The 24,618-nt window shown below is 39.0% G+C and overlaps 1 protein-coding gene across 1 annotated transcript in view; it reads left to right on the plus strand.

Annotated features, from left to right (window-relative positions):
- Pth2r (parathyroid hormone 2 receptor) overlaps window positions 1-24,618 on the plus strand; it is a 78,896-nt gene that overhangs the window by 16,128 nt on the left and 38,150 nt on the right. The window contains exons 2-8 of the mRNA XM_075951306.1: window positions 304-406; window positions 9,430-9,540; window positions 9,654-9,769; window positions 15,735-15,832; window positions 17,506-17,695; window positions 18,956-19,109; window positions 23,056-23,116. Of these exons, the coding sequence (XP_075807421.1) occupies window positions 304-406; window positions 9,430-9,540; window positions 9,654-9,769; window positions 15,735-15,832; window positions 17,506-17,695; window positions 18,956-19,109; window positions 23,056-23,116 (833 nt within the window). The remainder of the gene's footprint in view (window positions 1-303; window positions 407-9,429; window positions 9,541-9,653; window positions 9,770-15,734; window positions 15,833-17,505; window positions 17,696-18,955; window positions 19,110-23,055; window positions 23,117-24,618) is intronic.

Consider the following 24,618-nt stretch of genomic DNA (forward strand, 5'->3'; position numbering starts at 1 on the left):
AACTAGGAAGTTGGGAGAAGATAGGAAGTGGGGAAGGAGATAGGAAGTGCCCACTCCTAAGGACCCACCTCTGGGTGACCTAATTCTTTCAGCTTTACTCAATCTTCTAGGTTTCTAAGGTGACCCCAAGTAACACCATCATCTGGGACCACATATTCAGTTCACGAGCCTATGGAGGCCAGTGGATATTCAAACCACAATATTGTATGTATTCTGATAAGAGGCAGTTTCAGATAGCTTGATTGGTAGCAGACTATTTTTTAAGATGATGGGGGAATGACGGCGTCTCATTTGCTTCCACAGCTGGATTCTGATGGCATCATCACTATAGAAGAGCAGATCGTTCTTGTTATGAAAGCCAAAGTGCAGTGTGAGCTCAACATCACCACTCAACTCCAAGAAGGAGGTAATGATGCCAAGATGTGTGCTTTCTTTGTGTTCTTCATTCCTATCTTCATGAAAATTTCAAATACTCTCCCTAAGTGCTAGGGAGATCTTGTCAAACGTTCTTTGTTTCCACGTGGAAGGCATGTAGAGAGAACAAGGTTCTTCCACTTTTTGCCACATGTACTTTCCCTTTCCTATGGCGGAAGTGACTTGTCTGATTCACGAGTCCAGGAGTCTCTGTTGAGCATGTGTGTATCTGGCCTCTCTGTAGACTGGCATGTTGTTGGGAGCCTGTGTGTTGACTTACCCTTGACAGTGCAGTACACTCGGAGGGTGTAGACTCTGTCCCTGTGGATATTGTCTACAGTCTCAGGTTGTAATCTCAGTTCAAACTAGCCTGTAAGCTATCTTCTACAGAAAACTTTTAGAATAAAATGATAATTTTATTCTAAATAAATTAATAAATAAAAATAATTTTCAGGAAATTATTTCTTGAGTTTTCAAGTCATCTCTCAAATATTTCTACATTCAGGTCATAAATAGGAGTTGATTTACTGAGCCCTCTAAATCTTAACTAATTGGATGGAACAATGTCATTAAGGCTATACTTCATATAGTTTGCAGATGAGTATTTGTTTTTACTGGTTTAAAATATTCAAGAATTGTGACTGATTTTTTACATTTGTTATGATTAGAGAATGTAGTTGTCATGATGGTGATTTATCAAAGCGTGTTGGGAGAGGGTTGAAGGGGAGGGGAAAGGCAGGGAGGGGAGCAGAGAAAAATGTAGAGCCCAACAAAAATCAATATGTAAACAGTTTGCATCCAAAGTTTAGTTTAGATATCCTAATAATCTTTGTGCATCAAACAAATAGTTTAGTCTGGTTATCTCAATTGTGAGTGCTAACATACAACATTTGAATTTGAATACCATCTTTTTTGGACTCTCTCTGGGTCCCTTCCATTTCTCCCTCTCTAATCTTATTTTGAATTGATTGAAGCACTTTTGCTTTTTTTTTTTTTAAAGTTTAGATATATTTATCTCATGTGTATGAGTATTTTACCTGCATGTATGTGTATGTCATCACATATATACCTGTGGAGGCCAGAGGAGGGCATCAGATCACCTAGAACAGAAGTTACAGATGGGTGCTGGGAACTGAACCACTGATATGGGAGATCCTTCTGTATATGTGTTGCTTTTATTGGTTGATGAATAAAGCTGCTTTGGCCAATGGCTTAGCAGAGTAGAGCCATGTGGGAAATCCAAACACACACACACACACACACACACACACACACACACACACACACACACACACACATATATATATGGTGGAGTCAAAGAGATACCATGCCAGAACATTACTGTTAAACCATTGCCTCGTGGCGATATACAGATGAAAAGAAATGGGTTAATTTAAGATGAAAGAGCTAGCTGAGAATATATATGAGAGGTTGGCCAAGGAGTATTTTAATTAACATAGTTTCTGTGTGATTATTTGGGTCTGGGAGGCTGGGAAACAAAAGCATAATCTTGGTCTGCAAACCACTAAGCCATTTCTTCAGGCCCACCTTTGCTTATTTTATTCTACTCTGTTCCAATATCTATAGCTAATTGGTAGGATACTTACTTTCTTTAGTGGTTACCATAGAATTAAAAATTTATATTTAATTGAGAAAGTTAAGCTAGGTGGTGGTGGTAATTCCAGCATTTGGGGGTAGAGGTAGGCAGATCTGTAAGTTCGAGTCCCTTCTGATCTACAGAGTGAGTTCCAGGACAGTCAGGATTATTATACAGATATACAGAGAACCCCTAGCTTGAAAAAACAAAAAAAGAAGAAGAAAGAAGGAGGAGGAAAAGGAGAAGAAGAAGAAGGAGGAGGAGGAGGAAGAGGAGGAGAATAAGAAGGAGGAGGAGGAGGAGGAAGAGGAGGAGAAGGAAAAGGAGGAAGAGGAGAAGGAGGAGGAGGAGGAAGAAGAAGAAGTAGAAGAAGAAGAAATAAAATTTAAAGCTTATTATAATATCTTCTTTCCATATTACTAAAGCAGATTTGGGTATTTTAATTGTTTCCAGATTGTAGGGTATTGTCACATAGGAGTTAAGTTTGACCTTAATTTTGTTTAGTTTTTTCCATCTTCCTCAAATATATCTTTTGTTTCTTTTATATTTATTTACTTGGAATTGTGCTTATTGTGCTATGAGATTTTGTTGACTTGGAGACGTCATTTTTACTTGCAATCTTAATACATATTTTGGATATATGATCCTTGACTGAGATATATCTGTTAGTGCCTGATCATACCATTCATTTTGTATCCTAGATGCTGTTGCTCCTGCTGCTGAATCAGCTTTCAGCCTTTGCTGGTTATCTGTTTCTCTCTGGGTCTTTTTAAGAGCTTCCCTCTGACCTTTATGTTTTCAGTTTTACTCTGTATCCAGGAAGGAAACCATTGGAGTTTCTGCATCTGAGGATCTGTGTCACTAAGATCTGGCTCTGCCGTGTCTCCCTGGAAGGTTTGGGCCTGATCTGGTAGCACTCTTTTGATAGGTTTGGGAAACTTGAGGAGGTGGGCTGAGCTGGAGGGAGCAGGACATTACTGGTGTTTCTTTGAGTCCTCCATCTCCCTCTTCCCCTTCTCTCGACCCTCCCCCTTTCCTTCTTTTACATCTTCCTTTTCTCCACCCCCTCTATGAGGTAAATATTCTCTACTTCTTTACTCAGCCACAATATTCTGCTTCGTTATAAACCAGAGTCAACAGAGCAAAGGATTTTGGACTGAAATATTTGAAGCCATGGACCCAAATAAATCTGTCTTGCTCTATGTGTTCTGGTGCTCTCTGGTATTTTGCCACAGCACTGACAAAACTAACACAGGTTTATTTGGTGATTTGGTGAGGAGAAAGTTATTGGTTTCTGAAAATTTCCCCTCCTCCATTCTGTCCAGCACCACTTAGAGCTTCTTGTAGACAGATGTGGGAGTGCCTAGTACCACCTCTCTGGATTTATACAGATGTGGGAGTGCCTAGTACCACCTCTCTGGATTTATACAGATGTGGGAGTGCCTAGTACCACCTCTCTGGATTTATACAGACGTCGGAGTGCCCAGTACCACCTCTCTGGATTTATACAGACGTGGGAGTGCCCAGTACCACCTCTCTGGATTTATACAGATGTGGGAGTGCCCAGTACCACCTCTCTGGATTTATACAGATGTGGGAGTGCCCAGTACCACCTCTCTGGATTTATACAGATGTGGGAGTGCCCAGTACCACCTCTCTGGATTTATGCCTTATTTATAGTCTTTTTTCTTAGTTTTCCTGTGCTGTATTGGTAATTTCTTCCAAGTATTTTCTAGTTCCCAAAGTCACTGTTTAGTGTTGTGTTATGGTTGGCTTATGAATTTATTGCTTTGAGCTTTAAAAAAGCTCAGAAACCTTCCTATCCTACTTGAAGTCCTTTGTACTTTTAACCTTTGAATCTCTTCTTGCTTTTCTGGACATGCTTTTTCCATAGCCTGTGTTTATTAATTTGTATACCTACAGACTTTGTTGGTGAACCAGGGCTGCTACATTGGTGCCTTGTTTTCTTATTGCCATATGAGATATGAGTTGTTTCCTTATGTGCCATATGAGATATGAGGAAGAACTCAAGGTCTTATTTATGTATTTATTTATTGTCTTCTACAAGACTTCTTTGCTCTGTGGACTTGATTTCATGGGAGTGGTAGACATCCTTCAGGATGGTACATAATTTTGACAGCAGAGATGTTCACAACTGTGGAATCAATGCAAACATCTCAGTCAGTAAGGGGGTAGGGAAAGTTTCCTGGGTGCATAATCATCACATTTTAAAATTAAAGGGGTAGGAGTTAGGTGGATAGAGCAAGAAATCCATCCATCCTTCCATCCATCCATCCATCCATCCATCCATCCATCCATCCATCCATCCATCCATCCAAGCAATCAAACAAGCCTTCAAGAAGAGGGTTAGGGCAGCAGAGGTTAGTAAATATAAATCAGTAACAGACTATAGAAACATCAGATACAAGAACACATTATCTGGATGTACTGACTTGTGTAACACCTGACATTTGTGAATATGTGCACATGTGCATGAATAAATACTAAAAAGAGAACTCTTGCTTTAAGATCTTCCTTCATACAGAAATAACGTAGCATTAAATGTGGCAAACTTTGAGCTACCTTTCAACGAAAATGTTTTATTATGTGTAAATTAAGTAAAACATTCTGCACTTTCAAGTTGTTAAAGACTAGACTCACATTTTGAATTTACTAGCTAACTTAAGAAATTTTCATTTTAAATGATCTTAAGATTGAGAGACAGATATAAAAATATTTAGAGAGGGGTTATTATGCTTCAGGCAACCACTGCAAAGCTATAGCAAAAACAAGGTAACCAAAATAAGCATTATAAAATACCAACAGCTATCAATCCTACATTTTAACTATATAGTATTCTTTTGTATTTCTGAAACAAAACTTGGGGCTGGTGAGATGGTTCAGAGGTGAAGAGCATTGGCTTCCCTTCCAGAGGACTGAGTTCAATTCCCAATGCCTACATGTTATGTTCCAAGGGTTTGATGCCTCTTCTCACCTTCTTAGGCACTGCACACATGTGGTACAAATTCATACATACAGACAGGCACATATACACACAAAATTAAATAACTGAACATTTAAAAAAATATAATAAGAACACGAAAACTTCTAAATGTTTATCGAAGGAGAGCTGTAAATACAAATACCTAGTCATAAAATTACTGAGGATTTAAAATAAAAAAATGAAGGTTTCATTCCTTCTGCTTCTCCTGCCAAGTATGGTCTGACTTTTTTTTATGAGTAACACAAGAGCTAAAATGATAAAAGCTGGATTTTCTAAATTTTAGACTATTCTGTGTAAACAGCTGAACAAGCTTCAGTAATGATTAGTTTTGCTTGGGATATAGATATGGGCCAGAGTTAGAACTGGTGGTGCTAATTTGTAAAAAGGAGAGTGCTGAGTCTTTGGTAATTACTTTTGTGCTGGAATTGGACTTGATGGCCAAGAAGATGTTAATTAAGAGATCCACATTGTATGTTTGAGGCCCAGGTTTCCAAGTCTTTATGACCTTTTGTGAATATTATCATTAAAGAGCCACCTGAGACATTAATATGTTCTATAATATACTGTTTTGAAGGCTGTTGGTTTTCTGAATTTGGGAGTGAGGTTTATGGTGGTATTTATTCACGTGTCAGGTGGCATCTTGCAGAAACCAGAAAACTGTCTCTTTTAATACTGAGTAGTTGTACGATGCACTGACTCATAGATTTTTACATTTGTATCAAGACTTTAATTCATTGCGTGCAATTTCCAGACAGGAAAACAAGACCATGCTTCCAGGTCCAGGTGGTGGTGTTTGTGAAGTACGTATTGATTGGACAGTAGTGTGAGCCTTCTGAAACAATAACAAATAACTGGAGATAAACAAGCTTACACAGAAAAAAGGCTTATTTTGGTGCACAGTTTTGGTTTTATTCCATAATTGATTTCCTCTGTAGCTTTGGGCCCATGGCAGGATAACATGGCAGAAACACATTACAGAGCAAAGCTAATCAACTCCTGGAAAGAGGAAAGAAGGAGCCCTGGTCCTACTATTCCTTCCAGGGACCGCTCCCAATCACCAGAAGATGCACCATGGGGGGCCTCACACATTAAACTTCCTACCACCTCCCTATAACACAAGTTGAGGCTAAACTTTTAACCCATGGGATTTAGTGGGGTGTTTAAGACCCAGACCTTAGCAATAGTCCAGATATGAGAAGACAACACGACTTATTAACAAGAAAGTAAATGGGCAGGAAGTTATATGGAATTCTAACGCACTGTAAAAGAAACTGATAGGTGAGATTGACTCACTAATCACAGGGAGGAGTGAGAGAAGCAAAGGATCACCATCACATCCAGCAATGACAACATCAGCAGCAAAAGCAGGTGCTTCAGGAAGAGAGGCAGATACAATGGTCCATCAGAAGCAAGAGGCAGTGGGATGCATGCCTGGGTTGCCTGTGGTGTGTGAAGTCAGGCTGCAACCGTGTGAGGGAAGGGAGATTGTTTCCAGGAAAACACCGTCTTCTGTGAGGAAGGTGTAGGTGAATGAAGACACTTTTCTTTTCTTACTTTCTTCAGCAAGACACAAAACATCAAATGTTTGTTTTTATGTGACAAGGTGACATGGAGAAGTTAATTCCAGGTTGAGGCTAAATTATTATTAGGGGTATCAGTATTTGTATGAGGTTTTAGTGAACTGACTTTCAAACCAAACAATTTGATGTGATGAGTGTTAGCTAGTACTTGTGATAGCAGAAAAATGAGCCCTTAAGGATATCTAAGGCTTGCACATATTGTTATGCTCGTGAATGCTATGCTACATAGTCGAAAGGGCCCGAAGTTGTAGTTGTAGATGACTTAAGCTTCTGTATATTAAAATATGGAAGTTGTTCTGGGTTATTTGGGTTTATACAATATATTCATCTAGGTCTTAAAAATGGAAGAGGAAGGTGGCAGAGTGAATTGAGTTGTGAGCAAAGACTAGCCAGAGGGGCTTAACATGCAAGAAGGATCCAGTCTGCACTGCTGACTGTGAAGATGGAGGAAGGGGACAGTTATACTAGCTGTCTTCAGAAGTTGGACAAGTGCACTGCTAACAGCCAGAAAGAAACCAGCTTGACAATGGAGGACCTGAACTCTGCCAACTCCTGAAATGAACAGGGAAATACATGTGTACCTTCAGAGTCTTCAGAAGGGAGCATAGCCCTGTCAGCCAGCTCTTGGTTATGGCCTTTGAGTTCATAAGCATATGCCTTACTGAGTCAGAGTTCTGACCTCGTTTAAAACTGTGAAATTTGTCACAGAAAATGAATGCAGCACTCACGGCAAGTGTCTTTACTGGGGAAGAGGGGGAGTGATGTGGCTGACAGGCTTTCTTCTTGGCAGTTCAGTATATGACCAAAGCAAAGGAGCCCCGACGAGCTCAGCACTGACAGTGAGCATTGGCTAAACTCTACTAAGTAGCAGGAGGCTGTGCCCGAGGCATGGCTAATGCACAAGACAAAACAGACCAAAGAGCTCCACTTGGGTTTCTTCAGTCTTGCGACTAAGAAAACAATAGGAAAAACCCTCCACACAGTACTGGGAGGTGACGAGACCTGTGGTGAATGACTGTAGGGAAGAGGGAGGGGTGAACTGGGATGCAGTTTTAGATTGAGAATGTTCACTCAGAAGTTGACATTTGAGAAAAAGTCTGGAGGATGCCAGAGAGTGAGCACTGAGGTGATGAGAGGAAACGACACTGAAACCCAGGAAGAGCCAGCTGAGCTGTACCTGGACAAGCCAGTGACAGATCCTGAGGGTCTTCAGATCTGGCCAGGAAGTAGACTGTGGCTCAGAGTGAGCTGGGGGCAGGGGGCTGTGGGGGATTTGGGAGCTGATGTGGTCCAGAGTAAGTGTAAGCGTGCCATTAGTGTTTGCATTGGGTAAGAGAACACCCAAACACACAGGTGCTAACAGAAAGTAGCTTTACTTGCTGAACAGGTTAGCAAGGAAAAGAGAAGCGTTCATCATGAGCTTGTGGCTTGTGGCGTAGACTTGGTAATGTTCTGGGATGTTTGGACTCTCTCCTGCAGGTCTACCATTTCCCAGATGTCAAACACCCTAGAAAGTTTCCTACAGTGAGACATACAGTGCAGGGAACACACAACATGTTGCGGGAACTTCACAAGTCTGAGAAGGACTTGAACACAGCCTATTCTAGCTACGCTTCCTCTTTATCATAATGTTGCATTGCTCTCTACAGCTAACCAGGAGCAGGACGAGTATAGTGGTGGGGAGAGCTGTAGAAAACTGTCCTGGAGAGAGGCTTGGCGGTGGGGAGAGAAAGAGGAGGAGGAAGAAGAAAAAATGGAGGGAATACACAGTAAGAATGACCTGCTCAAAACTCATCTAGTAACTCTAGATACAGCTGCGATGAACTTGGAAGTTGTAACAATGATGAAACTGCATTTGTCTTGAAAAGTGTGGAGGGGTTAGTGAGATGGCTCAGTGGTTAAGAGCACTGACTGCTCTTCCAATGGACCTGGGTTCAATTCCCACATAGCAGTTTGTAACTGTCTGTAACTCTAGTTCCAGGAGATCTGACACCCTGGCAGAGACATCCATGCAGACAAAATACCAATCCACATGAAATAAAAATAAATAAATTATAAATTTGGACTAGCTGAACATAGCGGACAATGAGGAAGAATGGGAACTCAAGAACAATGGCAATGGGTTTTTGATCCTACTGCACGTACTGGCTTTGGGGGAGCCTAGGCAGTTTGGATGCTCACCTTAGGAGACCTGGATAGAGGTGGGTGGTCCTTGGGCTTCCCACAGGTCAGGGAACCCTGATTGCTCTTCGAGCAGATGAGGGAGGGTAACTTGATCGGGGGAGTGGGAGGGAAATGGGAGGCGGTGGCGGGGAGAAGGCAGAAATCCTTAATAAATAAATAAATTGAAAAAAAATAAAAATAAAAAGAGACATGTAGAGCTATGACAGCTGTGTCTGAGGTGAGCATGAGATTCATACTTACTAGTAAAAAGAACCCAAGTCTTGAATCACTTTTGTGTATCATGTTCTTCAACAGCAGTTTTTTAAAATCTAAGGTAAATTTTGTAGCAACTACTAGGTAGGACAGTTGGCAGAAATATGCCACAGCTGTTCACAGGCTACCAAGGCTTCTTATACCTTAACTGTTCTTGCTTTTACAGCGAATATACTGGTATGATTTAGATACTTTAATTTAGCAGATCAGACTCCTGCTAATGTGCCCATGATAATACATTTAGGGGCATTTGCCTCTCATCTCTTCTGGTTTAGTTTCCAAACTTAGCAGTTTGTTTTACATTTTATCCCAGGCAGGGGCTGAGCTGAAGTTTTCTGTGTTGAAAGCATTAGTTCAATATTGTTTTCTTGTCTTTCTTTATTTTCGTTTCTTATCAGAAGGCAATTGCTTCCCAGAATGGGATGGACTTATTTGTTGGCCTAGAGGAACAGTGGGGAAAATATCAGCTGTGCCATGCCCTCCTTATATTTATGACTTCAATCATAAAGGTATTGAACTTTTTTGAGATGATTGATTGCAACCAGGCATTTACTCTCTTCTTTGATGTTTAATAACAGACTTGTGGGGAACTGTGATCTCAGCATCTTTCATGTCTTTCCAGGAGTTGCTTTCCGGCACTGTACCTCCAACGGAACGTGGGATTTCATTCATAGCTCAAATAAAACATGGGCTAATTATTCAGACTGCTTTCTGCAGCCAGATATCAGCATAGGAAAGGTAATGACATTTCTATGTTTTTGAATCCCCGAGGGAAAGAAGAAAATGTTTTTGCACAATTTTTGCTTGTCAGCCATTATATACAAAATCCTTTTTATTCAATGACACGATCAGATGCAGCTGAACTTTTCTCCTGTTTTCCTTACACTAGAGTTGTCTGGCATACACACACACACACACACACACACACACACACACACACACACACACACACAATTTATTATACTACATTGTTATATTATTCTATATTATATAAAAATATATATATTTTATATACAAATAGGTAGTGAGCAACATGATTCATGATTCATTCTTAATTACTTTTGAATGCCAAATCTCATCCCACTATGTTTCTGAAGGATGTTTTCATCTTAGTGAATGGCATATTTAGTGTGTTCTATCTCAGAAGATGGCATTTGATGATTTCATTTTAAGTGACGAATCAGAGCAATAGCATTATATTGAGCAAGGTTCAGTGTATAGGTCTTTATGAGTCAGCTGTGAACCAGGGAAAGAGTGTGGGCCCAGGAGACGGTTTGCTGATGGCAGGGTTGAGGGCTAAACTCTGGGGTCCCAGTTACCTATTAGAGTGGTGTGGTGCTGTAACCATGTGTAATTGTGAGAAAGTTATATCCAGTGGCTTAAAACTCACAGTAAAATTCCAGTCACACAGCCCTGTTGAGCAAAAGTGTGTGGTGACACATGATCGTGCAGCTAGAAATGAGTGTAGCAAGTTGGTGTACCAGAGCTGTTACGAAGGCCATAGAACAGGCCATACAATGGTGGCTCTGTCTGGAGGGTGGACTGTAGGAGGAAAGGTGGTGTTTTGAAAGCAAATGGCCCCCAAAGAGAGTAGTGGCACTATTAGGAGGTGTGGCTTTGTTGGAGGAAGTGTGTCACTGTGAAGGCGGGCTTTGAGGTCTCACACATGCTCAGACCACACCCACTGGGACAGTTCACTTCCTGCTGCTTTTGAATCAAGATGTAAGGACTCTCAGCTCCAGCACCGTGTCTGCCTGTCTGCTGCCTTGCTTCCTGACGTGATGATAATGGACTAACCCTCTGAGCTGTAAGCAAGCCAGCCCCAGTTAAATGTTTTCCTTTAAAAGAGTGGCCGTGGTCATGATGTCTCCTCAGAGCAATAGAAACCCTGACATGGGAAGTGTTTGAGATGAAGTTTTCTTAGTCTATTCTGTGAAAATAGAGCTTCCTTCCTTCTTTTTTTTGTGACTAAGTTTCACCACCTCAGTGAGCTCTTTTTCAACCTTTAGTTTTGTACTTCCAGGTTGAAACTCTAAACAGACAATGTGAGATTGCTATGCACTTTACAAGGCAACTCATTCCAACACTGAGGTAATTACTATGAGATGCTGCAAAATCATTTCAGTCTTTGACAGAAAAAAAGCACTCACTGATAACTAAATGCGATTTTAAAATGCCATTAAAATGTGAGTATGATAAATAAGGAAGTTAACACTCACTGCCAAGTTGTGTGCTTGGTGTTGATCTTTCTTTGTGTATCAAAACCTGACAAACGCTCATCTTTCACAGTGTTTATGGGGCCATTCATTAACATGGCTTTATTTACACAGAACTTTAATTTTTCAACCATTCATCCTTATTACAGTGTATTTTAAGAAGTATAATCATCAAGGATGGCTAATAAACCCAGGATAAATACTATTTCTTTCCCCCCATTTTAATGTGTGTGTGCATACATGCTCTCGTGTGAGTTTGTATGTGGAGTCCTGAGGTTGGTGTTGAGTTGCATCCCCAGACACTCATCCACTTTGTTGATTGAGGTTGGGTCTCTCAGTCAAACCTAGAGCTCGTCCATATGGTGAATCACACTAGTCAGTTTTCTCTGGGAATCTCCTGACTTCTGAGGCTGGAATTATAGACGGCTCCTATATCCACTGACATTTATGTGGGCTTCTGGGAATCCAAACTCTGGCTCTTATGCATATATAAAACATTATATAATATTACATATATTAGTATATCTATTATTATCTAATAATAATATCTATTATTATATAATAGTCTATCTTTCTATCATATATCTAGTATTTCATATGAAAATTATTTGGAAGTTTACTAAGAGGTAAAGAATCTTGTGAGTATTCAGTAATCTTATTTTCTCAGTATAAAAAATGCAAAAGATTGTTCTAGGGAGAAGGCTCAGTGAATAAACTGCTTAGTTCATGAAGATATACTACAGATCTCTAGCACCCATGGAAAACAGCAGGATGTGTCTGTAACTCAAGGGCTGTGTGTTGGAGACAAGCAGATTCTTGGTGCTTGCTGGTCAAACCATTGTAGCCAAAATGGTGAACTCTAGGTTCAGTGAGAGATTGTCTCAAAAATTTACACACATGAAATTTCCAAAGAACAAACTTAATTAACAAAAGAATAATTAAAGTTAATTGCTTGGAAACATGGAGAATGCAAGAAGACCCCCAACACTGACCTCTGACATCTGTGCACATGTGGATGAACTAACCCCATTAGAACTTGATATGTCAGAGAGTAGCATTTATAGAAAGTTTCATGTAAGCTCTCTCTTATCTAATAGATATATGCAAATTAGAATACAACTATTAATTTATATTAAACGTCTCTAAGGGCTTTCATGAGTGTAGTTTCCTTGTTATAACTGGGAGGTTCGATCTCACAGGAGATTTCCTGGTCTCCTGGTTTGTAAAATCTTTCTGCCCGTCTGCCATGTTTCTTAAGCTTCTGCCATGTTGCAGCTTTGTTACCTGAGGAAAACATGGCTGCCTAAATAAGATTTGTCTTTTTATAGAACTAGATGAAACTATTCTGTTTTTGTTTTTTTAAATTTATTTATTTATTAAAGATTTCTGTCTCTTCCCTGCCACCGCCTCCCATTTCCCTCCCCCTCCCCCAATCAAGTCCCCCTCCCTCGTCAGCCCAAAGAGCAATCAGGGTTCCCTGCCCTTAGATGAAACTATTCTAAAATTTGTGTAGTCTCACAAAAGGACACAGATAGCCTTAAATATTTTGAGTGATGACAAACCTATAATATTCATTCTTCAACTTTAAAATGTGTCATAAAACTTAGTAACCAGGGCGTGGCATAAAAACAGACCTATGGAATGAGTAGAGAAGTTAGAAGTGAATCCACGTATTCATGGCCAAGTTTGAGAAAGGAACCTGAAAACACACACTGGGGAAAAGACCGCCTTTTCAATAAATGATGTTGGGATGCTGCCTATCACTATGCTGAAGAGTTCAAGGACTGTTATTTCATGTACAAAAGTAAAGTCTAACAACGTCACTGTAATTTCCAGAATTGTAAAACTAATAGAAGAGCATATAAGGGGGGAAAACTTCACCAAATTCATCTGGGGTTTGGATGTGGTCTCCAAAACCATAGACAACAGCAATAGAGACAAAAGGGATCCATCCATCCAGGGAAATAATCTGCAGAACAGAGACAACCCACAGAGCAGGAATATATACACGAGAGCCATAAGGGAATGTATCCCTACAGACATGGTACAGCAGACCTCTAATTCTATCATACGGCAGGTAAGGATTGTGAGTTCAAAGCCAGCCTGGCCTATGTTGTGAGGATATATCAAGATACATACAGAAAAGGACAACTCCATATAAGAAATAAAGCAATTATTTCACAGGCTAAGGATGTAAATAGACATTTCTTAAAGGATAACAAGCAACAGCCAAGGACATGAAAACATAGTTAACATTACTAATCAGAAAAATGTAAATGATTTATCATTAGAAAACATAAATTAAAACTACAACAATAGATACCCTGTATCTATTCAAACAATTATTACCAAAATGACAAATAGAAAAATATCAAGAGCTTAGGAGAGGGGACCCAAAGTCAGATGGTGGTGGAACATGCTTTTAATCCTAGCACTCGGGAGGCAGAGGCAGGCAAATTTCTGTGAGTTTGAGGCCAACCTGGTCTACAAGAGCTAGTTCCAGGATAGGCTCCAATGTTACAGGGAAACCCTGCCTCAAAAAAACCAATAAATAAATAAATAAATGAATAAGAAAGGAAGAAGAAAGGAAGGAAGGAAGGAAGAAAGGAAGGAAGGAAGGAAGGAAGGAAGGAAGAAAGGAAGGAAAGAAGGAAGGGGACCCTTTTATATCATTCATTGGTGGGAGTGCAAATCAATACAGCCATTGTGGAAACAAGTATTGTGGTTCTTCAAAATAGTTAAAAATCGAATGTTATGTTTTCCAGAAGTCCCACAACTGGGTTCATATCCGAAAAAAAATACAATCCGAATATTGGAAAGACTTTTGCTTACTCATGTTCCTTGTAGCATTATTTGACTGTCAAGCTACAGAGCATCCTCAGAGTTGCTAGGAAACAAAAACTGTCAGAGTTAATATGAAAAATACCCACATCCCACCAAGCTGAATTTTAAAAATACCATTCTTAAGCAACAGATAAGCTATCTTTCAAACACTTGATCAAATCGACTTTTATAGAATACTCAATAATTCAAAAGTCACATTTTTTTAGAGCGCACACAAAGTTTCATCAAGATAGAATTTACACCAGTCTAAATAATCTCTCCATAAGTGCCTTGACTGAAATTCTAAATATGGTCTCCTATCATAAAATGATTAATTAAAATTAAAATAATATGTACATAAACAATTCACAAACAGTTGAAAATTACATGACTGAGCAACGTTCAAACTGAATAAATAAAAGTCTAAAGTACCATATATTATGTAAAATGCCAAATGTGAGCCTAGAAAGTTATAATGTTGATCTCAGAATATGAGATCATTGAAAATTTGAAGTTATTCAATGTAGGAGTACAGCTTCTACACTCAGTGGGGGTAATGTCATACCTAAAACAAACATCGAATATAATATACAAAATAATAAAGTAGAACTTTACAGTTGTTCAAACAACATATAATTTAGAAAGAATTTTTAAATAAAAAATAACAACAGAAAAGATATTGTATAAAATATACTCAAAATACACGAATCAACTGATTGAATGTGTTAAAATATGATCCAACTATATACTATTGATAAAGAACTCACTCAAATATAATAATGTAAATATGATATGAACACACCATGGAAACTACTCAGCAACTAAGAAAAAAAAACAAATTAGTGATAGATATGACAACTTGGATGGATCTCAAGGACTCTTCAGTAAATCTTTTAATGTCTCAGTTGGTTTGCATATGGCCATGAAGAGAAAATTGTGTGGTGGAAAGCAGATTCAAAGTTGCCAGGTGTTTGGATGCTGGGGAAGACGGGGGTAGACATGGCCACATATGAGCAATGTAGTAAATCTTTGCACTGCTGGATGGCTTCTGTGTCTTGATTTCAATGGTAGTCATAAAAGTTTTCACGTGTGATACAATTACACAGATATATTGCTCACTACACTGCAAAAATGTAGATTCTTGGTTTGCATATCTTAGTATAATTATGTTACATGTAACCATTAAAGGATAGAGGATACATGAAACACTATTTATACATGAAACACTGCTTATTCCATTTTCTATATTCTGTGATTCTATTATTTTAAATAAAGAAACGTATCAGGAAATAAAGTGTAAATACATGTAACACTATAGAAGATTATAAAAGCTGTCTCAAAAGAGCACACATTTTTTAATTTCTAAGTCTAAGAACAGTCTGGAAGAATATGAAGTGTGTGAACAGAGAAAGCTAATTTGTGGTGACTAACATCAGGATAGTAGTTGTGTGTAGGTGGACAGTGGGTGGTTTTTACTAGCAAGGGGCACAAATGAACTTGGTGTGTCAAAGCCTGTCAAGCAGCTTGTTTTAGACTTGTCTGTTTTACAGCATGAAAATTACAGCCTGTAAAAGCTAGAGAGAACCAGACACAATATTCCAGAAATAATGTAATTGTTTTGAACCATTTTCTTTTGCATATGTTGACTGTCTTTTCCTCTACAGCAAGAGTTCTTTGAAAGCCTCTATGTCCTGTATACTGTTGGCTACTCTATCTCTTTTGGCTCCTTGGCTGTGGCCATTCTAATCATTGGCTACTTCAGGTGAGTAGTTCCCTGTTAGTTTTCTCCTAGAAGGAATGTTCTAATGTCTTCATGTAAAAGACATCTAATACTTACAATCCGTGCTCTCTATCCTTTTTTTATTGAATTTTTTTTTTTGAGATAGGGTCTGAGTGGCCTCAGATTCACTGTGTGGCTAATTGTCTTAACTGGGTTTTTTTTTTTTTTTATGGCTGTGAAGAGACACCATGACCACAATAGCTTTTATAAAGGAAACATTTAATTGGGGTGACTTGCTTATGCTTTCAGAGGTTCAGTCTGTTATCATGACAACAGGGAGTAGGCAGATGTGGTGCTGGAGCTGAGAGAGCGACATTTTCCAGGCAATAGGAAGTCAACTGAAAGTCACACTGAGGGAAGCATGAGCCAAAGGCATCCCAAAGCCTGCCCCGCCCCCACAGTGACACATTTCCTCCAGCAAGACCACACATCCTAATAGAACTGCTCCCTTTGGGGGCCATTTTCTTTCTAACCACCACACTAATAATGATCTATCTGATCTTGATCCTCTTGCCTCCACTTATACACCACTGGGATTGCAATCTAAATATTTTAGATGATTTATATGGTCATAGGGATTGACTTTAGTGTCATGAATGCTAGGCAGGCACTCAACCAACTGAGCTACATCCCATTCCAATTCCTCTCTTTGGATAATATAGGATTATTAATGAAACATTGTTAATTGTTTCTGACAATTCATTTTTATGTTTTCTGAAATCTGAAGGCATCAAGTGTATGAAGTCTTAACGCTAATAAATTTCTAGCTCAGTATATTTGTTTGCAGAGTGGTTGTTACTGTACACAATTTAACAAAAATTTTCATTCACAGTGGAGTATCTCATTTTCCCCAAATTATTTTGGTACTATTGGACAAAAGTATGTTCTAAATTATTTTATATCAGCACATAAAACAGTACTACATTTGTGACCAATAAAGTTCTATATAATTTAAGTTGACACAAAATTGTGACCAACAAAATTGAACTACAGCAGAGAACAGCATGTTGTATTACCATACACATTGTTGTGAGTTCAAGGCATTGATGGAAGAAGTGGTAGATGGGCTATAAGTGCCCCAAGGGAGTACACAGTGATTTACACAATGCCAACCAGTGTGTAGTGGTTTTGTAGGATAGAAAATAGAGAAGGAAAGTCTCCTACTGAGACCTCAAGTGATACCTAAATATAGGATGTAAGAAAGAACAGACAGGGTAGGACTAATCGAACCCACCTTTGAGTCAAAAAATCTTGTTACGTGAGAACTCAGTATTTTCTGACGTCTCAATTCATTTAGTGAATATGTAGCAGACTCTTACTGATGGGATACAAGTTAAGAAAAGAGAAGAGAATAGAAGAGAAGAGAAAGAGAGAGAGAGAGATAACATTGTATTGGCACTGTAGTATAACATAGCACAATAGTTAACAGCAAAAACTGGATCCCAACGATGGTAGAATATATTTGAAATGATTACTCATCAAGTTACATTTTAATTGTAGACAAAAGTTGTTTCTGTAAGAAACCTAATAATGACTTTTCACTTTTGAGTTTACCATGGTTTCCTTTAGGGGGGAAGTGTTTGGGTTTGGTGGGCATATTTTCTTCCTCTGTTCTAATTTTATCCAATCTGAATAATGAATAATTTTTTGCATAGACGATTGTACTGCACTAGGAACTATATCCACCTGCACTTGTTTGTGTCCTTCATGCTGAGAGCTGTGAGCATCTTTGTCAAGGACAGAGTGGCCCAGGCTCACCTAGGAATAGAGGCACTGCAGTCTTTGGTGATGCAGGGTGACCTTCAGAACTTCATCAGAGGACCGGCTGTGGACAAATCTCAGTATGTACGTGCTCTCATTTTCTCTCACTATAGGATTTTTATAAATATGTTCTATTTCATATTCCACTAAACATTTATTAACTTGTATTGGGATCCATCTATCTATCTATCTATCTATCTATCTATCTATCTATCTATCTATCTATCTATCTATCTATCATCTATCTATCTATCTATCTATCTATCTATCTATCTATCTATCTATCTATCTATCTAATCTATCTATCTATCATCTGTCTACCTACCTTCCTACCTATCTGTCTATAAATAAAACTTTTCTCTCATATCTAGTTACTCATTCGAACTCATTCCTCAAGAAAATTCTGCAAAACGCATGATCGCAATGGAATTTGATGTGTGGATCACAGTGGTTGTCACAGACAGTTTTAAAAGTAAAATATCATCAACCAAAACAGATGCTTGGAACATAAAAGGATACCATATTCAGTTCCCTTTGTACCCTTGAAGTCTTGTCCCAACATAAAATCCCAAGGCATGTGACTTTTCTCTTAAACGCCCCAGTCTTAGAGTTTAGAGTCACATAGTAAGTAGTTCACTAAATTTGATCATGGGAGATGATCAACTTAGGTTGGCACCTGGCACTTAATTAGAGTAGACTGATTTTTTCCCACAGTCTCAGTGAACGGCCGTCTGTCTCTCTGATTCCCTTTGACTCTGTGGTTCTGTTGTGTGATCCTGGCCCGGCCTCTGATTTGTTTCCCTGGTGTTGTGGAGTAAATGTCAGAGAACCGGATGAAGCAGAGAATATGAGGGCGTCTGGGGAGGGTGAGCTGAGCCCAGCTCAGATCAGCAGATCCACGAGCCCTTCTGTCATTCTTCAGATGCGAAATGTTTACTCCTTTCAGTGATTTATTTTCCTGCAGTCACACGAAAAACCTGAAATGAAACAAATTTGTCACAGAAATATGACTAATAATAATATTTTTCTTCATTTTTTTATCCTTCTGGTTTTTCCTGATGATCATACATTATTTTTACAAAAAGAAAGAATTATGAAATTTGATAACTACTAGAAAAAAAAGATACTTTTATTTTGAAAACAGAATCAAGTATGAAGCTTGTAGAGACCTATGTTAAGACAACTAGATTCCGGTCTCTTCAACATTCTTAGCATTGTCATTGAATTAAGTCAGTTTTGATTATCAGAAGGTAAAACAAAAAATTATTTTTTTAGTGGTCTCAGGGTGGTGTTAAGCAAAATAAAATGTCCTAATTCAATGCAATTCTGGTCCGTTTGTAACAGGTCGGGTGTAAGATCGCCGTTGTGATGTTTGTTTACTTCTTGGCTACAAACTATTATTGGATCCTGGTGGAAGGGCTCTACCTGCATAACTTAATCTTTGTGTCTTTCTTTTCGGACACCAAATACCTGTGGGGCTTCATCTTGATAGGCTGGGGTAAGTGCTCGTGTTACCTTTCCTTTGGTTATGGAACTGAGTATGTTTTGTCTTGTTCGTCACCAGCGTTCCTTCAGCTAGTTCCCTAAACTGATCCCGCCCATTTTACTATATTACCTTCGTTTTGTTTAATTGTTCTGTTAATGAAATACATTTAACAAACTTCTGAAACTTAAACTGCGGTTAGTGTTCGTAGGCCAAATTGCCACCAGCACTCTGTGGAAGAAGCTAGAAAGAACATATTACTAACTGTACTTGTTCAAACCTTCCTGGCCCCTGCCTTGCGCTGTGTCTGCCCTGTCAGTGATTTTTTCCTAACAGTTTTGAAGTTTGAATTTATAAGGTACAACACTGTGTCTCTGAATTGTGTTTATAGGTTAAATAATGAGAATGTCAGAAAAGCATCTATAGTACCGTTCGACTGCACTTAACACATAAAGTTATGAACTAATTATGAAGCCTTACCATTCTGGGAAGGTGATTATTCATGTTATTTTCAGTAGAGTAAATTGAAAATCTTGATCTTTAGCTCACATTCCTCAGATTACTTACTAGTACCCGGCAATTGTTGGATCAGTCAGGAGATAAAGAAAAGGATGCCATGTACTTGTTAAAATTTCAGGGAAAGGAAAGCCTGAAGTGGTTGAACGCTTACAGACTGACCTAAGTTGCTGCTTTAACATTTGAATTATGAGTGCTCAGAACTAAATTGAAAGACCTGTTTTCCTCTCCCAATGAAGCAGGTACATTTTCCTTTGCACATTTTGCCTTAAAATTATCACAGTGTCTGAAAACGTGAATAAGGAAAAGGGAACTTCTGGTTATCTCACCCAGGCCTTAGGATGACAAAACACCAGCTGGCTAGCGCTGCCGTAATTTTGAGATGGTGTTTATGGGTAAAGCTTTGTCCATGAAGCCAGCTTGCTTTTTATTCTTTCATGAGTTTCTACATTGATTATGTGCGTTATGAATTAATTTTTCTCTAATTTCTTATGGCTTGATAACGAACAGGTTTAGGCCTCGTTCACCAGCTCTTTGGGCTCTTGCCAGTCAATGCAGTTTGGCTTTGCCCAATTAAAGGCGGGAGTTGATCGCAGTGAAACCTGGGAGACTTGATTTCAGATCTTCCAATAACTGGGAAAAAAAGGATAAAAGTGACTGGTTTCTAGTATATTTTCATGCAAGCATAGGATTCTAACTTACTCTTATGGCTTTTGTTAAATTTGCTCACACTGATTTCTGTCACTGGGATGATGCAGTGGTAGATAATCCCGGTCCTTTGAGATCTGTTTCCTGAGGGAGGTGGAGAGCACACTAAAGCACATAGGAGCTCCACAGACAAGGATACGGAGCATCCTTTACCCACCGTTAGGTCGATTTCCTTAGCACAGTCCCACATGACAGCAAACTCTATCTTCTGACTCTCTCTTTGCAACTCCAGTCTTTAAAGGATATCCTAGGGCAGTGGTTCTCAACCTTCCTTCTGCTGTGACCCTTTAATACAGTTCCTCATGTTGTGGTGACCCCACCAACCATAAAATTATTTTGTTACTGCTTCATAACTGTAATTTTACTGCTGTTATGAGTCACAATGTAAATATCTGATATGTATGGTAACTGATATGTCACCCTGTAAAAAAATTTTTTGACCCACCAAAGGGGTCACAACCCACAGGTTGAGGAATGCTGTTCTAGGGCATATTTAATGAGAAGAATAGTAGTAGCTTTTTAAGACAAACTCCTGGATCCTAAAGTAAAACCTTAAAAACGTACATATCTACATCTGGTTGATTAATAGATTGCTGTTCTTGTATCTCAACTGAGAGGCTGATTTCATTTTTACAAATCCATTCATCCAATGCTTACAGATATGACATCTGCTTTGCATGATGCTTTGTGGCAATAATTCACAGAGAATCCAATCGCATATTTTCTCTCAATGATGTTTTATCGACTTTCTTGTAGAAGGGAACTTGGCTGCTTTCTTTAATCACTTATTTGAGCTTTAAACTCTCTGCAGCTGGGCAAGTACTCAGAACTCCGCTACCGATGTTGTAGTGATACACTATTTACACTGATTTTTAAAATAATTAAATTATTTTAATTATATTAATAATTAAATTTAATTATATTAATAATTTAATAATATCAATAATTTAATTATAAATACAATGATATAATAATATAATATAAATAATAATTTAATAATATAGTTTAATTATAGTAATAATTAAATTATTAAATAATTTTAATTAATACATTGAAAGGAAAGGAAAGTTAGAATCTGAAGAGGAACCAACGTATATCAGACCATTTCTAGATTAAAGGCAAATATTAAAGTGACCGCTTTTATAAGATTCAACCACAGTTTGTAGAGAGGGGGCGGAGAGACTGCTCAACAGTTAAGAGCACAGATTATTCTTCCGGAGGACCTTAGTTAAATACCTAGCACCCACTTCAGGTGGCTCCCCACAGCCTGTGGCTTCGGTTCACAGGGGTCCAATGCCTCTAGTCCACATACACGTGACACACACTTTCACACACACACATAGCCCCACAATAAAAAGTGATGTAGAGAGGAATAAAGTAAGTAGTGAGCCTTTGTCTTCAACCCAACACAGCCTGACGTTTTTCTGTTTGCCTCAGTTCTCCCACAGATGACACTCTACTCTTCCATTCATTCTCTCATCTCCATATCCTTCTGTAATTTAATTTTGTATTTAAAAGGTTTCAGTTTTAGGTTTTTTTTGTTTGTTTTTTTCGAGACAGGGTTTCTCTGTGGTTTTTTTTGGAGCCTGTCCTGGAACTAGCTCTTGTAGACCAGGCTGGTCTCAAACTCACAGAGATCCGCTTGCCTCTGCCTCCCAAGTGCTGGGATTAAAGGCGTGTGCTACCACTTCCCGGCTTTTTACTATTATATTTAGCTTTTATATACTTCACCTTCAACTGTCAAAAGAGGTGCCAATGTCTGTTTGTTATTATATAATGTTCTTATCCTGGTCATTCAATCTGGCCATGGACCTATTGTCATCCCTTCAATGTAGAAAAAAATTCACATTATGTGTTTTTTGAAAATTAACAGCAAGTATAAATACTTCATTACCTGTATATAACGTATTCCACATATATATGTGACTTCAGTCTAGAAAATAGATTTTAATTGCTCATTTGATGGTAAATTAAATATAGAAATATTTGTTAACATCCCTGTCTTAGTTCATTTTAGGTTGCTATAACAAAGTAGCTGAAGTTAGATAATTTACAAAGGATAAATGGAAGCAAGCAAATAGTTCTAGAGGTCTGAGAGCATCGGCCTCTGGGTGGTGTGGCAGAGTGTTTGTTAAATAAGAGAGAGCAGTGCTGAGGGAGGAAGCAGAAAACTGAGCCAAGGATACAGGATGCTCTCTGTAATACCTGTATTCTGATTGGTCAATTCATTCCCACAAGTATAGTGGGAATGTTTGGAGTCAGGATTAGAAGCCAAAAGGACAAAGCCAGAGCCTTCCTGACTTTAAAACCTTCTGGCAGCTTCTCTTTGAGGTCCATTTTTAGAATGCAAACAGCGAAATGTTTCTAAGCCCACAGCTTCTCCCAGCTTCTCTCTATCCTTGCCTCACTCCTTGGAAGCACGTGTTGTGTGTACCACCCTCTGCACGATTACGGCTTTGGGAACTTCAATCTCCCCCAAATGTGCTTTTTTTCCTCCATCCCTGCTGTGAAAACTTGACCAAACATCATTGTCTTTAGATTTCCAGGGACAGTTGGCCCTTTATTTTATCACTCACTCCTCAGACTGATGAGATGGTGTTACGTGCCCTTTCTCAATCACAACAGTATTTTTTGTGTGCCTGTTTTTCTTCTCATCTGCTAATATTATAGGCACATGAGAAAAAAAAATCCTCGATCTAAAAGTAAATATGGGTTCCAAATGTTTCTCTTGTTACAGGATTTCCAGCGGTGTTTGTTGTTGCTTGGGCAGTGGTCCGGGCCACTCTGGCAGACACCAGGTTAGTGGAAACCAAAACGGGGTGGAGGTGGGGATTTCTGTGGACTCAGGCTTTTATTTGGTTTCTGTTCCTGATGCTGTCGTCCTTTGGGGAAGTCGCATGAAATCCCCCGTGTGCAATAGTAGACTCTAATGCATTGCCCAGTGGCTGTCTAGCTCCTAGGTCAGAGAACAGAAAGGCTCGCAGAGTAGATTCAGATGCTCAACTTTGTGATTTATGTAACCAAACTAAAAACCTTTGATGACCAAAACATGTCTATATCCATCATTTTTAACATCCCAAGTCAACTTCTGAGTTTGCTTTTTCATGTTTGTGTGTGTGATGCCAGGGCTCGAACCCATGGCCTTGTACTTTCTAGGCATGCAGTCTAGCACTAAAACATACCCTCAGCCCTAAACTGATCCTTTAAAAGCTTCTTGATTTTTTTCTGCATCTTGGCTATTTAGAAATATGCTTACCAGACCGATTTTCAAAAGGTATCTGAAACACTATTGGAAATACAAAAGACGTCTCTTCTAGTCTTAAAATTCTATTTATTTAGGTTTGTTTTTGCTTTTCAAGACAGGGTTTCTCTGTGTAGCCCTGGCTGTCCCGGAACTCACTCTGTAGACCAGGCTGGCCTTGAACTCAGATCCACCTGCCTCTGCCTTGTGAGTGCCAGGATTAAAGGCATGCCCTACCACCAGCTGGCCTAGTCTTAAAATTCTATGAAGTGTTATTAGACTAAGAAGAACTAAGCTAATTGATAAAATTGCAAAGTCAGTACTTTCTGTTTCTTGATTCTATTTACTTGCAAATCAGGCAACACTTTACAAGACACTGGCTGTGGTTAGTTTTAAATACTGACCAACTTGCAGCAACTTGAAAATCACTGGAGAAAAGAGCTCTTACTGGGGAATTGTCTGGATCAGGTTTGGCCTGGGAGCTCGTCTGTGGGGATTATCTGAATTGATACGGGAGGACCTGGTGACTGTGGGCAGCACAATTCCTTAGGCAGAGGTCCTGAACTACGTAAGATGGAAGAAAGCTAGCTGAGTAGCTAGCAAGCAAGCAACAGCATGGGAGCATTTGTTTCTCTCTGACTATGGATGGGATGTGACTAGCTGACTGAGCTCTTGACTTGGTTTCCTCTCCCTAGAAATGTAAGCCAAATAAACCACTACCTCTGTAATTGCTTCTTGTAGGGGGGTTTTTATCACAGCAACAGAAACAAACCTACTTTGTTCTTGCTTTATTTAGAAGAGATAAAGGATGACAGTGAATGGGGGACCTGTAACTCCTTTGTTGTTTTTTAGCTTCACCATTCAGAAGCAAAGGTGGGTTGTGCAGTAGAAAACACAGAAAAAACACGCACTCAAACATTTTAATATTTGTGTATTCTCCAGGGCCCAGTCCCTTTGGCCTCCTCTTTTTACTGAATATGGTGGCGAGGGGGGTAGAAGTAGGGAGGGGGAAGTAGGAACTGAGTTACACACTATGGCAGGATGGTACAGGTTCCCAAT

Source organism: Microtus pennsylvanicus, chromosome 17 (assembly GCF_037038515.1).
Source record: "Microtus pennsylvanicus isolate mMicPen1 chromosome 17, mMicPen1.hap1, whole genome shotgun sequence".
Lineage (NCBI taxonomy): Eukaryota > Metazoa > Chordata > Mammalia > Rodentia > Cricetidae > Microtus > Microtus pennsylvanicus.